The sequence below is a fragment of the Pangasianodon hypophthalmus genome, chromosome 12 (assembly GCF_027358585.1).
Source record: "Pangasianodon hypophthalmus isolate fPanHyp1 chromosome 12, fPanHyp1.pri, whole genome shotgun sequence".
Lineage (NCBI taxonomy): Eukaryota > Metazoa > Chordata > Actinopteri > Siluriformes > Pangasiidae > Pangasianodon > Pangasianodon hypophthalmus.
In genome coordinates this window covers 10,642,836-10,656,941 of record NC_069721.1, presented here as the reverse complement: position 1 = coordinate 10,656,941, position 14,106 = coordinate 10,642,836, and the positions used below count along the sequence as shown (strand labels likewise).

Here is a 14,106-nt window from a genome sequence, read left to right as displayed (position 1 = left end):
AATAAACAGGTCCTATCAAGTCCCAACCAACAAAATGTAACAGGATACTGTAGGTGGAACTCTGAGGATATTCAAGTCAAAAGGAGCAAATATAACTTCTGTTGCTGTTTCTGTGCTATTTATTAAATGAAAAAATATTTGTCCAGAGTCTGATTGCATGGCCTTCTCTGTGCTTTTTTTTTTTAGCTGACACTGGAACACAAGTTTATTAAAGGACTGAAGATATAATAATTCTTTCTTACATCTATGGTATGGTATATACAGTCTGTTCCAGAATTATTGGCAAACTTGGGTATAAGAAGACGTTTAGGAGAAAATAGCTTTGTAGTTAATTAACTTAATTTCACACTGAAATATGATATATTTAACCTTTAATTTTAGTAAATTGAATTCTATGATATATATATATATATATATATATATATATATATATATATATATATATATATATATATATATTTTAACAAAAGTACATGTCACAATTATTGGCAATAATTTTATCATTTTCACCTCTGCCCTCGGATTTTCAATGTGGTTTAGGTCAGAGGACAGGGATGGCCACATCAAAAGTTAGATTCTGTGATCATGGAACAATTTTTGTGTGGATTTAGATGTAAATTTTATAGCCATTGTCTGATTTATGAAGGTCATAACACTTTTGCTTCATTTCAACTGGGTATTCTGTAATCTTCTCCATGTTGATGAATGACTAAGGGAGTTTTGCCTCTGTGTCACCTCAGGCGAACTTAAAAAAGTAATATAGAAGTAGGAATATGCTTTAGTTGTATTTTGTTCATAAGGATTTCTAGGCTTTCCAACAATTACACCAAATGTGGTTTTGTTTAAATATACATTTATATATTTTACTTGATTAAATATAATGTATATTCTTTAATTTTCATAGATAATGAATTCAATTATAGGTTAGGTTTCTCTCGTATGTTCAGTGTGTGATTAGGCTAAATAATCAAATACATTTTTTAAAACAAAGGGTGGCAATAATTCTGGAGTTGATTGTGTAGTATAATGTGGGAGTCCATCCCTTCAGTCAATATGTATATTGTTGTCTTCTACAAGCAGCAAAGACAGCTATGGAACTGAAGAAAAAATATGAATAATATTATAATATCAATATTCTATTCATCCAGGTAATCTCAAAGAAATGACATCTGATCCTATTCACGCTCTGCATTCAAAACACAAGCAAAACACATTTAATATATTTGCTTCTGTGTAAATTAAAAACCTATGAACACAGTTTAATGTGCGAGGCAAATGTGCAGCAGAGAGTGGTGAAAGGTATTTTTTACTCAATTTAATGTCTTGCATTTTTGTATGCTGGAGAAAAGTGTGTCCGCAGAGAATTTTCACCAAAAGGTAATAACATTTATCTTATTTTTAATCTTATCTCGTATCTGGACTAACTCATTACTGCAGAGCGTTTTTTGCTTGAAGATATGAGCTAAACACATGCATTTGTTGGCCTTTATTTATTTATTTTTTGGACAATAATGCAGTTATTTTTTCAAAACAACTATTCCAGTAGGAGCACACCTATGGATATTTACCATCTATATCCTCCTGAGACCACTTTATCACAGCAAGTGACATATGGAAACAACTGAGTTCGTCATGGTATATATTACATAAGAAATCGTTTATCTAGGCTTCATCTTCCACCATAAAACCCCAACGGTGCATTATATTTGCTTATCGGTTTAGTTGACTGTTTGGCTTTGTGTTAACTTTATCACTTCCCCCTGTTAAGATACTGCACAGCTGCAATATTCCATTCAAAATGCTGATCTTTGATCTGATCTGATCTCACAATAATTAAGGCACTCACCTGATTTTGAAATATAAAACAAGGTCAGTATTTAAATTGCACTTTTCCAAAGGCCTACTGTGTGTTTTTTGATGTCACCTTAAACCTCAGTTCATACCCATGCACAAGGAACAATTTTATCTAAATTATTATCAAACAAAAGCAAAAGGTTTTATTTTATACATGACTTTTCACTATATAGGAAGATACAGTGTTAAAGAGGTAGAAAATTTGTTTTTACAGCAGATTGGAAGATATGCAATACAGCTTTATACAGGTAATATGCAGTAGTTAGTCTGTTACAGTTAGCTTGTTTGAAAAATAATGAAGAAAAAACAAACAAGACAATGAAGGTAAAATTAGCGAGAGACTTTCTACATACAGTTTCATCATTAAATGGCTACTTAGTCAAAAGAACATCATTAATGACCTTCATAAGCATGTCATGAATGACCTTCATAAGTTGCAGCTCTATTATTTAAATACAACGCGAGTCTTCTTGTCACCCATCAATAACCTACAACAAAGAACACACAAACAATTACCCCTTAAAATCCATATATAATAATAACAGGTTATAATATTAATGTTTTTTACAGAAAAATCTGAACAAGAGGTTGTGTGATGTACAATACCTGACAATGCTGACAGTGAGCAAGGCACCAGTCACAGGTCCAATCCAGTATACCCAGTGGTAGGCCCAGTGATTAGCCACCACTGCTGGCCCAAAAGCTCGAGCTGGATTCATGCACGCTCCAGAGATCATACCTCTGTAACATAAATATCAGTCAGTCTTATTTAAATAAACTTGCTTTGGTCATTGAGTAAGCTTTGTAACTTTTTCCCTTATCCGAGCTCACATGACATTTAGTCACAAGCTTTAACCCAGTACTTTAAACCATCTACTATTAAACAATTATGTTAAAGTCATATAGATTTTATACTTCCCCTAGTGTCCCATTATTTTAGTGCTTCTGTGCTCTCCTCAGCTCATTATTAAACCCTTTATTAGGTTCAAACGTGTGTCTTAGAGCCAGGAGAACACTAATATGTTCAGTAGACAAGTACTGCATGAGTAAGACAGGAATGCTTAAATAAATAAAAGGCAGACTTAAATAAAAGGCAGTATATGCTCAATATAAACCCCCTAGTGGGTAAAAAAAGACCTACCCAGCCAGGATGTTCGCTGTCACTGTAAGGCCAATGAGGAAGGGAGCGAACGGGCAACGTGTCCTCCCATTCACAGCCCCCATGCTGACCACCATGGTCAGGAAGAGAGTCATCACCATTTCAGCCACAGTAACAGCTCCTACATCAGCGCTACTACTGACAGCAGTGAACGCAGCTCCAGATGCATTATTGAACTCAATGGGTGGGGAGATGGCCTAGAGCAAACAAAATAACTTTCATAAAAAACATGCATTAAGGCAAGCATTACTGAAAAAGACATAAAATAGCCATTAGCTGGCAATTTATGTATTATAAAGTAATATTTTTTTTTACTAAGGAAGTCTTAAAAATTAATATGAATTTGAAGTATTACAGGAGTAAATGTTACAATTATAATGCATAACCTATTGGTATTGATTAAATTAAAAAAATCACCATTAGCCAAAAGATCATAACAGCATAATTATAGCTGAACAATGCTTAATAATCTTACTTTGGCAAGACCAGCCCCGATCATTCCACCAACCATTTGTGCAAGTACATATGGAACAAGAAGGATCAGCTCCATTCCTCCCACAAGGTACGCGCACACCGTCACAGCAGGATTAAAGTGACCCCCACTAAGGAATTTACAACTCAATTAAAATCATATCTTAATGCTCAAAGTAAATTACAGAAACTGAAATACAAGCATTTATACAAATACATTTACAAGTAAATAGTTTTGCAAGTTGCAAGTTTTACATTTTATTAGTCCTCCATCTTATTAATATATTAAATGATAAATTTCACAAAGTAGCATTGTTATTAATGACACTATGATACATTAAACAATAAGTTACTAACTACAAATGAACTAAAATCCTAAAAGTGCACTGAGCTCTAAAGTGCTGACCTGATCTCTCCAAACACTGCAACAACGATAGCCAGGGCCAGTCCATGTGCCAGCGCAGGCTGAATACTGCCTGTGATTCCCACGTTGCCGATGACTGAGATGCAGCCTACAAATATGAAGAGAGCGGAGCCGATAAGCTCAGCCAGGCAGGGCTGAACATAGTGCTCGAAGAAACCCATGGGGGCAGCCTGCTCTTTCTGACACTGGACAGTCTCTGCACTGGCCACAGTAAATAGCTCACACTTGGATTCAGTCATGCTTCTCTACGGTCACCAACACACTGTCCACATGTACTCCAGTCTCACGCTAATAAAGGTGGATGTGAAGGAGGGAAAGAGGGCGAGGGTGGGAGGACCAGGCAGCCCCCCTCCTTTCTCCTCTCTCCCATTCAATAGCCATAGAAAACACCCACTTGTGCAGGGCAGTAAAGAGTCCTGGGTGATGGGTATAAGATTATAGAAGGGTACTGCTTATCTATGGACATCTTATCTGTGACCATAAAATTTGTATACAACAGCACATCAGTGACAGGCTGTCCAAGCCAACTCGGAGATGCAATATTGGCACCTGTCAATCACACAGATGATCATTTAAAGACAACGATCAACACCTTTGACCAAAATAAAAAAAAAAAAAAAAAAGAAAGATACAGTACTATAATCTGACCTGTGTGCTGCACAAGGTCACACTGAGTTAATGTTTCCCCTGAAATACCTATTCAAACACAAGGGAAACTCTCATGATATCAGGGTCCAGTGTCCACTGTGAATCCCTATTTGTCCAAAACTCTGCCAAAATGTACAAAGGGGCTTTAAAAATTCAGTGTTACAGATAATATCTTGAATTTTTTAAATATGTACAAATTATAATTGTGTAACCCTAGTAACAAGTTTAGATTACTGTAGTGTGAAGAACGTGGTGCAGGAGACATAACTGAATGACATGCCATCTAATTTTATTGCTAATTATATTACATTACAAGCAAATTATTACCTCCTACTTACAGTACAAAATGACAATGTGCCAGAATCCAGAGGCCAGAAGAAAATAACCAGATTCTAGCTGCCTGGAAGGATATAGCAACTCAAACAACTGTGGTGAGCAGAATCTCAGCCTGCAGAAAACATTGAATCTTGAGGTGGATGGGCTACAACAGCAGAAGACCACTTCAGGTTCCACTCCTGTCAGTCAAGAACAGGAATCTGAGTCTATCAAGGCACAGACTCACCAAACCTAGACAGTTGAAAGTTGAAGATCACCTGGTCTTTTTCCAATCTTCATCTGCCCAGTTTCTGTGCGTCTGCGCCCATGATAACCTCAGATTCTTGTTCTTGGCTGTGTGGAACCTGAAGTGGTCTTCTGCTGTTGTAGCTCATCCACCTCAAGGTTTAATGTGTTGTGCTTTCTGAGATGCTGTTCTGGTTGTAAAGAGTGATTATATGAGTTACTATAGAGTTCCTGTCAGCTCAGACCAGTCTGATCATTCTCCTCTGATATCTTTCATCAACAAGGTGTTTCAGCCTGCAGACCCTCTCACAGGAGGTTTTTTTGTTTTTCACTCCATTCTGTTTAAACTCTAGAGACTGTGGTGTGAAAATCCCAGGAGATCAGCAGTTTCTGAAATACTCAAACTAGCCCATCTGGTATCAACAACCATGCTATGCTTAAGTCACTGAGATCACATTTTTCTTCATTCTGATGTTTGATGTGAACAATAACTGAAGGTCTTGACCTGTATCTGCATGATTTTATGCATTGTGCAGCTGCCACATGATTGGCTGATTAGATAATTGCAATTGTGTAGGTGTTCTTAATAAAGTGGATGGTGAGTATATTATATATATATATATATATATATATATATATATATATATATATATATATATATATTATATATATATATATATATATATATATATATATATATATACTTAAAAAATACAAATTATGATGTACTCTAGACTGTAATAATAATAATAATAATAATAATAATAATAATAATAATAGCAGTAATTGCCATTATTACTATTATCATTATTATTATTATTATTATTATTATAATACTTAAATTTGCAGCATATCTCCTCACAGGGGAGATATTAAAAGAGAACAAAGGCAAAATAAGACAATTTAGTGGTCTCATCTTTTTTATTGACGTCACAAAGGAAAAATAAGCTGAAATGACTTCCTCCGATTCATGTTGACCTTGGCACAGAGACTTCTAGTCCTCCCAACCGGGTCGCAGTTAAACTCAAAACCCAATTTGTGAAATGCCTAAGAAAGGGAAAAGGGTCACTGCCAATTACTTCTGGACATTTATGAGACTCAAAATGTCTACACTCATGGGGAAGGGAAGAATATAAAGGACAATATTTTTACTAACACTGTACTATTTGAAAGTAGGAATAGTTAAGTTCACCTAGATTGAGTGTGTCCTTCACTGCCCAGCAGATACTATAGTGCTGGAGAAGCTGCTGGAGTAGCTCTTTTTCATCTAAAAACTCCAGTCGTTCAATCCTGTGAATGCAAACATTCTCATAAGACATTCCGAGAAGTCAAATGCCAAGCCCAATCTCTTTATGGTGCCAAATATCATAAATGCATTGTTTCTATGAATGTAACAATTCAAACCCAGAATCTGTCACGCACAATGTACTAGATTAGTCATGAAATCCCATAGGCACAATACGCAAGCTGCTTTTTTTTCCCTGCATCCTGTACCTGCTTATGTCTTCCTGAGGAAGCAGGCTATAGACTGCCATCATGTCCAGTGCGTTCACACTCTCCCATCCTGTAGACAGGAAGCGTTCCTTCTGAAACAGATTTCATGTAAAAATCATGTCCATTTGTCCTTTCAAAGAAACAAAAAAACAATTTCTTTTGAATTCACTACGGGATATAACCAATCATTAAAAAAAAATGTAGGTATATACATTTACACATCTGAACCATGTTATCAGTACATAATCTCAGATAAAGCTGCATTTAACCTTCCTGCACTTTGAAACTGCTCATGTGGGAATCTGCCAACAGCAACAGCTGCGGCACTAAAACACAACATCTGAACTTGACAGTTTTGTCTGATTCCCAACCACCTGTTGAGAACTGAGCAGTCAGTAACAATGCAAACAACACTACAAGCAAGCAATATAATGTATTGCTCTCACATGAAAATCCAAGAACACTGAGCTTTAAGTTCAAACTTTATGTTCAACCATGCATTTTATTTTAAATTATAGCAGACATTTTTCTATTCTTGACCCACTCAGAATTAGCCACGGGCGAAAACGTGTATGAACCACAGCAGGTCAGCTAGAAATGCGAGTATAGAGTAACACAGTACTGGACAATTGTGGTCAGAGGAAAGAGGCATACACAGTCTACAGTGCCACTTCACATGGGCCTCACAGTGATTATGGGAGGAGCAAAAAGCTCTTCACAATACAGCCTGTGATTGACTCAGAAATTTTCCATGTGTATCACACTTATGATAATTAATGTACTTAAGGGATTATTTTACAGTAAAGCAAATATTGTCAGCCCTGCTTTTCAGTACCTTCTTGGTCCACAGTGAAAATAACTGGTTTATAGGTTTCATTGTGTCAAAATGGATTCTCTTTTACCTGAGAATCCAAGGACTGGCAGACATCCACTCCAGCCAGATTACACTGTCGTCTCTGCAAATTCTCAATCATGACCTGCCCAAAGCGGTCAGCCATGTTCACCTGTAAAAAGGGGGCAATTAGAGGTTCAGAAATGAAAGCATTTCACTAGATAACTGTATTACAGTCTGATTACTGATATCACTTTTATGCTATGATTTATATTTGTATTTAATTATAGCACAGGCTCTCAGCTCCTCTTTGCTGGGGACATAAACCTAAATCATGAACTGATTGTCAGTGATTGTACCTGTATCTTACCTGTTCGTAGTTGATAAACATGGCAGTGTTGAAGGTGTGTGCAGCCCAGTGCACTAGTTTGGAGGATTGCTCTGGGGTCATGTACACCAGCACACATTCAGAAACAAAGAGTGTTGGCAATCTAATTGGAAAGAACATGAAGACATAAAATAAAACAATGACAAGCAGGGTGGAGTAAGCAGCTGCGTTTCTCCTATAGTACTATTATAAGGGACAATACAACATCAATACACTCTGACCACAATAAGTATAAATGTTGTAGTACATAGCAATTTCTCAATATCACTGTAATAAAGGGTTGAGAAGGTAGTACTTGAGGATATTTAAACAGATACTTGAGCTGTTTAAACAGCTCTAAAAGATTTAGTCTCTTCTTTGCTGTTATAATAACCCCCATCGAAGGCTTTCCTAGATTCTGGAACACGGCTGTGGTGATTTGTGACCATTCAGTCACATATAGTGTACTTGTTAATTCACTAACTACGAGATTAGCCTCTAAGCAGAATATTGCATAAGAAACCACTCTGTTAATAAGCTGAAGAAAAGTAAACTCATTTTATACACAAGAGAATAATTTAGAGAGAAGTAAAGCCAAGTTCCATATTCCATAAATGTGGATAACTCAGAGGAAGTTAAAGAATGGCGTCTGAAGAAAGAGTCCTTGAAATCGAGGCCACTGATGTCATAGACATTTTATGTTTTTAAACATTTCCAAGACTCAGCACTGCGCATCCGAGAAGATGAGTTTTTTTGACGCACATGTGGATATTTTAATAAATCCCTGAGGGTGCTATTGTTGTGAAGGCCACCAGCACTGGGATATTTAACCAAACAATAAATGTGAAAATTATATCAAGCCAATGTGGCCAGCCAAGCCCAATGCATTTGTTACGCCTGTTATGTCAATGAATGAAACATTTTAAAATCTGACTCTGTGACGCACAAGGTACGTGAGCTTAGTTACAACTTCCCACAGCCTTCATGTGACTGAAAAGATTAAATATGAAAAGATGAAATGTTGTGAAAACAAATTAATATATAAATATATTTATATATTTATTTTTTCCACATTTTATCTCCCTAACATTAAATGTAACTATAAATGGATAAAGTACATGGTGATGTTTCTTAATTAATAAAATTCTGATGCCTATTATCTTCCAATTTCCTATAAGTCTTTTATTCACTACCTATTACTCACAGAAACTGCATAGACTAGATCAAAAATACATGACTTACTCTGTATTTATGTGGAATTTTCTGAGTTTTTCCTCTAACCCTGGGAGGTCTCTGAGATCAGCACCGATGATACAGTATCTGTCTGAGTCCAGGTTGTGGCCATCTAACAAAGAGAGACACGTACAAGCATAAGAGCTGCTTCAAGGACAAAATTTGGCATCAGTAATGCTCAAGTTTTTATCATTACCTAATAGGAGTGAATCAGCGGAATGGGTCTCAATCAAGGGCTTTGACAAAGGAGGCTTTGTCCTGCAAAAATGGAAAAAGGACTTAAAATCTTCTCATGGTTTTTTTTTTTTTTTTTTTTTTTTTTTTTTTAAACATCATGATTCTGTGATATCCTCTCCAAGTAAAACAGTAATGTGTGTGTGTATATGTATGTATGTATGTATGTATGTATATATATATATATATATATATATATATATATATATTTTGGGTTTAAAATTGTGTGTGTGTACTTTTATGTACAAATTAGTTTCTGTATAAATTCTAAATATTTCTGGGATTGATTAAGGAATCTTCAAATTGTTCTTAAAAAGCCCTGTAGTTCTAACCTGGCTTCGTGCAGAAGAGGAAATTGTGCTGGTTGATTATAATGCACATTAAAGCTAATGACTCTGCTGCCTCAATTTGGAATTTATGCCTTTAATCACTAAAAGTGAACACAGTTTCAGTAACAGTAATTGTGACGATGAAGCATTTGAATGTATGTCACTTACAGAAGAAAGAAAGAAACTCACTTATGAAAGAAACTGTCTCTACAAGTGAATCTGACTGACAGGTAGTCACATGTCTAGGTGTATACCAAATATGTCTCACAAACTGCATACTACTATAAAACAAATATGTAGTATACAGTAAATACTAGTGCTATGTGCATTATATAGTATACTACACCAAAACAGACAACCAGAGAGACAGAGAGATGTTGTGTCTGTTCTCAGAGGCAAAAATTAGGAAAGCAGCTACAATGAAACTACTGACAATACTGGGAGATTTTGAGAAATAGTGTTAAAAAAAAGAAAAGAAATTTTAGTGTTGTTAAATAAAACCCCAAAACTATACACTGAACTATAAAGAAATTATTTTGCCTTTTCTCCATTTCATATTTTCATAGCCTTTGTTTCCCTCTACAGGCATTGAACTTATATGACATGTCATAACCATGATCAGTACCATTAACTAACAACAGGTGGTGACACAAACTTCAAAAATAAAAAACTACATTCTACACCTTACTTGATATGGTGTATCTTCCTGGCAACAATCATAGGGAAGTCAACTTCAAAGTACTTTTTCGGCAAAGTGTTCTCAGCCTATCAATTAAAACAGGAGGTTTTATGCAACATTTTGCCAAAAATAAACCAAATTCAAATAAAAGCCAAGTCAGAATAGTTTGAGTAATGTGTCAGACAGCAATGCTGCTCAGTAAATGGTAATATTAAAAACACTAATAAAGAATAATAATAAAAAAAAAATTACACTGTGAACCCAGCATACCTTCAGTCTCCAGAAAGTGGTGTCCAGTCCAGCTCCAAAGTTCACCACCTGGCATTCACACTGAGTCTTTTTAAGAAATGCATCAAGCAGGTGGTTCACTCCTTGGACACGGGCATAATAGCCTACAGCATGAATCAAAATAAAACGAAAAACTGCTATAAATGATACAACCATGACGTCATGGACTGGGCAGTGAGATGGAGATGACTGTCACATATCTGTAGCACTTATGCCAGACATTCATTTGCGTAATGTACCTATGTTATGAAAGAAATAAAGTTTTACCTCTGTTAATCTCAGGTGCCTTGCGTTCACCTATCTGACGCACAAAATACTGTATGTAAGGGTCAGTCCAGTATCCTTTGCTTGTTGCAAACCTAAAAATAAAAACAAATTAATATGAATCCAAATCAATATCAATCAAAATCAGCATAAATCAGCACGTTTCTTAAACTCAAACGTGTTATATTTCAAGGCAAAAAACATCTTCAGTGTAAGCTACTTTAATGCATGATAACAAAACACATGAATTTTGATTCTGATTAACCAGATTGTTCCTACCACACAACCAGTGTGTTGCTACCATAATCTGAAGGAATCCATTACATTAGAGAAGCAACCAGACAAGAAAATAAGTAGGTTGCCAGTCAGTCGTGATAAGTTTATCATTAAGTTTATCATCAAGGTTTGCATCTTACCATTCTACAGACACCACTTTATAACCATTAATAAACATAAATTCTCTATTGCCTTGTCACACAAGGTGTCTCTCAAGGTCTTCTGTCCTTATCTTTTCACCATATACTGTGTATGCTTCCCTTTAGCCAGATCATTCACAAACACGGTCTTAACTTCTACTGTGATGCACATGACACTCAGACATTTCTCAGTACTAGGTCCAACACTGCTCTTCCTCCAGCCTCATTAACGTAATGCATTTATGATATATAAAATCAAGAATAGACTCCAACTTTCTTAAATTAAACCCTGACAAAACAGAAATTTTGCTTGGTGCCCACAAAACTCTTCTGTCTAAAATTCCAGAATTTTAAGTTTATATCAAATATTCTACACAATCCACAGTCTAGGTATAATTTTTACAACACACATTCATTTGAACCCCATTGTAGCTCCACAGTATTGCCTGGCTTCAACCCTTACTTACTGAATACTGAAACCTGATTCATAACCTTATGCTCAGATCGCTGTATTCCCTCATCTTTGCTATTTCTGGCACCGCAAATAAACTCCAGCGTATTAAAATTTCATCTAACAGGGTTCCTACTCATACTAAACGACAGTACAGTACCTGTACTCCAGCAGTTACACAAATTACCCGTCTCACAGAGAATCAACACACTTCGACTACTCACTTACAAACTACTACACGGCCTTGCTCTGTCTTATCTCTCTGAGCCCTTATAGCCCTACAGCCCTGCTCGAACTTCTTATTAGAGCTGGACAATATGACTGTAATATTGACACTGTGGTAAAGAATGTCACAATATGCTTTTCTGGGATATCATGATTTTTTTTTTTTAAATAATTTTTACAAGATTTAAATTATTTAAGCACAAACTGAGAGGAAGCAGCTTATCGTGTCCTTTTTGTATCTTTAAAAGGATTAAACTTTTTTTTACAGATTTTTTAAAAACATTTTTTCTATTTTATAAATAATATTTTTTTAACATTAAAAAAATGCAAAAAAAATGTAAACATAAAAAATGTCACTGAACATTTTTTATGAAAAAAAAATTGTAGACAAAAAAAATGTCATTGATAAAAATCACTGAACAGCTTTTTTTTTTTTTTTTTTTTTTTCAAATGCAACACTACTAGCAAAACTAAATATCGTGATAAATGTGGATTGAGGAATGATATGATATTAGTGCCATATCGCCCAGCTTTAACTAGCCTCAGTGCGTCTGAGGATCCCAGTGAGCTGCTCACATCATCTCTACCTTTTGCATGTGGATGCATCGTCGCATGTTGCTCTGACAGCTTCATCAGCGGTGTCAGAGTCAGTGAAAGGCGCCTTGGACGCCATGAACACTCACTAAATCACAGGGATGTCAGAATTACTGCTTTTTGTTTACATGTGAAATCCACACGCCATTACACACTCACTCTACAATCTAGGCTCATGCAACAACACAAAGCTCTGAGCTACAGATTAGACATTAACTTTCACTTAAATCGTGTCGAAGGTTACATGATCTTTTTCTTCATTATTTAAACGAAAACTATGCGATTATAAAGTGATAAGCAGGTTTTAAAAATACACGATAATTTCTTAGCCTTGGCTGCAAGTCTACATCCTTATCCACTCGCGACTGTTCCCACAATGCACCGCGCCTGCGCCTTCATCGCCGTCATGGTTTGGCGTGTGTGTGTGTATGGAGTGCAGGCTGCACACTGCCACCTACTGTCAGCATCAGGTCACGTCAAGTTGTTGTTTTTAATTTAATGTGACTCTGCTATACAACTCTTACTGTATACACTGAAACGAAATGTTTCATTCAGGGTCCTGGTGCAGAACTAGCAATACACAGCACGGCACTCAGGACTACATACAGTACAAATACATTACAGTGTGTACAATAAAATGGACAATAAATACACAGGACAGTGCACACTAACCAGACAGGACATCAGAACAGTGCTGGATAGGAAACATCCTTAAAAACAATTGTAATAAACCTGCTGACCTGAAGATACTTATAGCAGCAAGATCAGGTAAAATGTATTATTATTATTATTATTATTATTATTATTATTATTATTATTGTTGTTGTTGTTGTTGTTCTTCTTCTTCTTCTCCTCCTTATTATTATTACTATTATTATTATTATTATTATTATTGTTGTTGTTGTTGTTCTTCTTCTTCTTCTCCTTATTATTATTATTATTATTATTATTATTATTGTTGTTCTTCTTCTTCTTCTTCTTATTGTTGTTGTTGTTGTTGTTGTTCTTCTTCTTCTTCTTATTATTATTATTATTATTATTATTATATCATTCACCTTCAGTAACTGCTTTATCCTGGTCAGGGTCAGAGCCTACCTTAGTAACACTGGTAGCATTGTGGGAGAATTTACTCCAGATGGGATGCCAGTCCAGGCAGGGCAGCACTCACACCAAGAGGCAATTTATTTCAGCCAATCCACCTACCTGCATTTTGGACAGTGGGAGGAAACCCAATATCCCCAAGGAAAAGCAAAGCAACATGAGAAGTACATGTGAAACACACACAGTAACTCGAGCTCATGATGGAACCCTGGAGCTGTGATGCATCACTACACACTGCCCCACTGTGCCGCCCTATTATTATTATTATTATTATTATTATTATTATTATTATTATTGTTGTTGTTGTTGTTGTTGTGTTGCTGTTGTTGTTGTCAGCTGTACAAGAAATGGGACAAAATTATGTTAGGAGAGTACAAATTGTGAAGGTAATTGAAATTAATTAATTTTTGTATTATTATTATTATTATTATTATTATTATTATTATTATTATGTAAAAGTAATCAGACCAAATTCCTTAACA

General features: G+C 35.6%; 2 protein-coding genes across 3 annotated transcripts; both read right to left on the bottom strand.

The window, feature by feature from the left end:
* Window positions 1-1,971: 1,971 nt before the first annotated feature.
* aqp8a.1 (aquaporin 8a, tandem duplicate 1) lies at window positions 1,972-4,216 on the bottom strand. The gene is made up of 5 exons (XM_026914645.3): window positions 3,891-4,216; window positions 3,489-3,615; window positions 2,996-3,210; window positions 2,461-2,595; window positions 1,972-2,342 (listed from the first exon to the last, which is right to left on the bottom strand). Exons 1-5 carry the CDS (start codon window positions 4,145-4,147, stop codon window positions 2,300-2,302), a joined length of 777 nt encoding a protein of 258 aa, XP_026770446.1. The 5' UTR covers window positions 4,148-4,216; the 3' UTR covers window positions 1,972-2,299.
* A 1,803-nt stretch (window positions 4,217-6,019) lies between these two features.
* Window positions 6,020-12,939, bottom strand: lcmt1 (leucine carboxyl methyltransferase 1). 2 transcript variants are annotated; one of them, XM_026914588.3, is made up of 12 exons: window positions 12,838-12,939; window positions 12,517-12,611; window positions 10,841-10,932; window positions 10,556-10,677; window positions 10,295-10,371; window positions 9,240-9,301; window positions 9,053-9,155; window positions 7,814-7,934; window positions 7,514-7,615; window positions 6,612-6,703; window positions 6,310-6,407; window positions 6,020-6,164 (listed from the first exon to the last, which is right to left on the bottom strand). In XM_026914588.3, the coding sequence occupies exons 2-12, from the start codon at window positions 12,600-12,602 to the stop codon at window positions 6,142-6,144; spliced, it is 978 nt and encodes a 325-aa protein (XP_026770389.1). In that variant the 5' UTR covers window positions 12,603-12,611; window positions 12,838-12,939; the 3' UTR covers window positions 6,020-6,141. The 2 variants fall into 2 exon arrangements, with proteins under 2 accessions (XP_026770389.1, XP_026770390.1); XM_026914589.3 differs by having other exon boundaries at window positions 6,612-6,700; window positions 12,517-12,915.
* Between the last annotated feature and the right edge of the window lie 1,167 nt (window positions 12,940-14,106).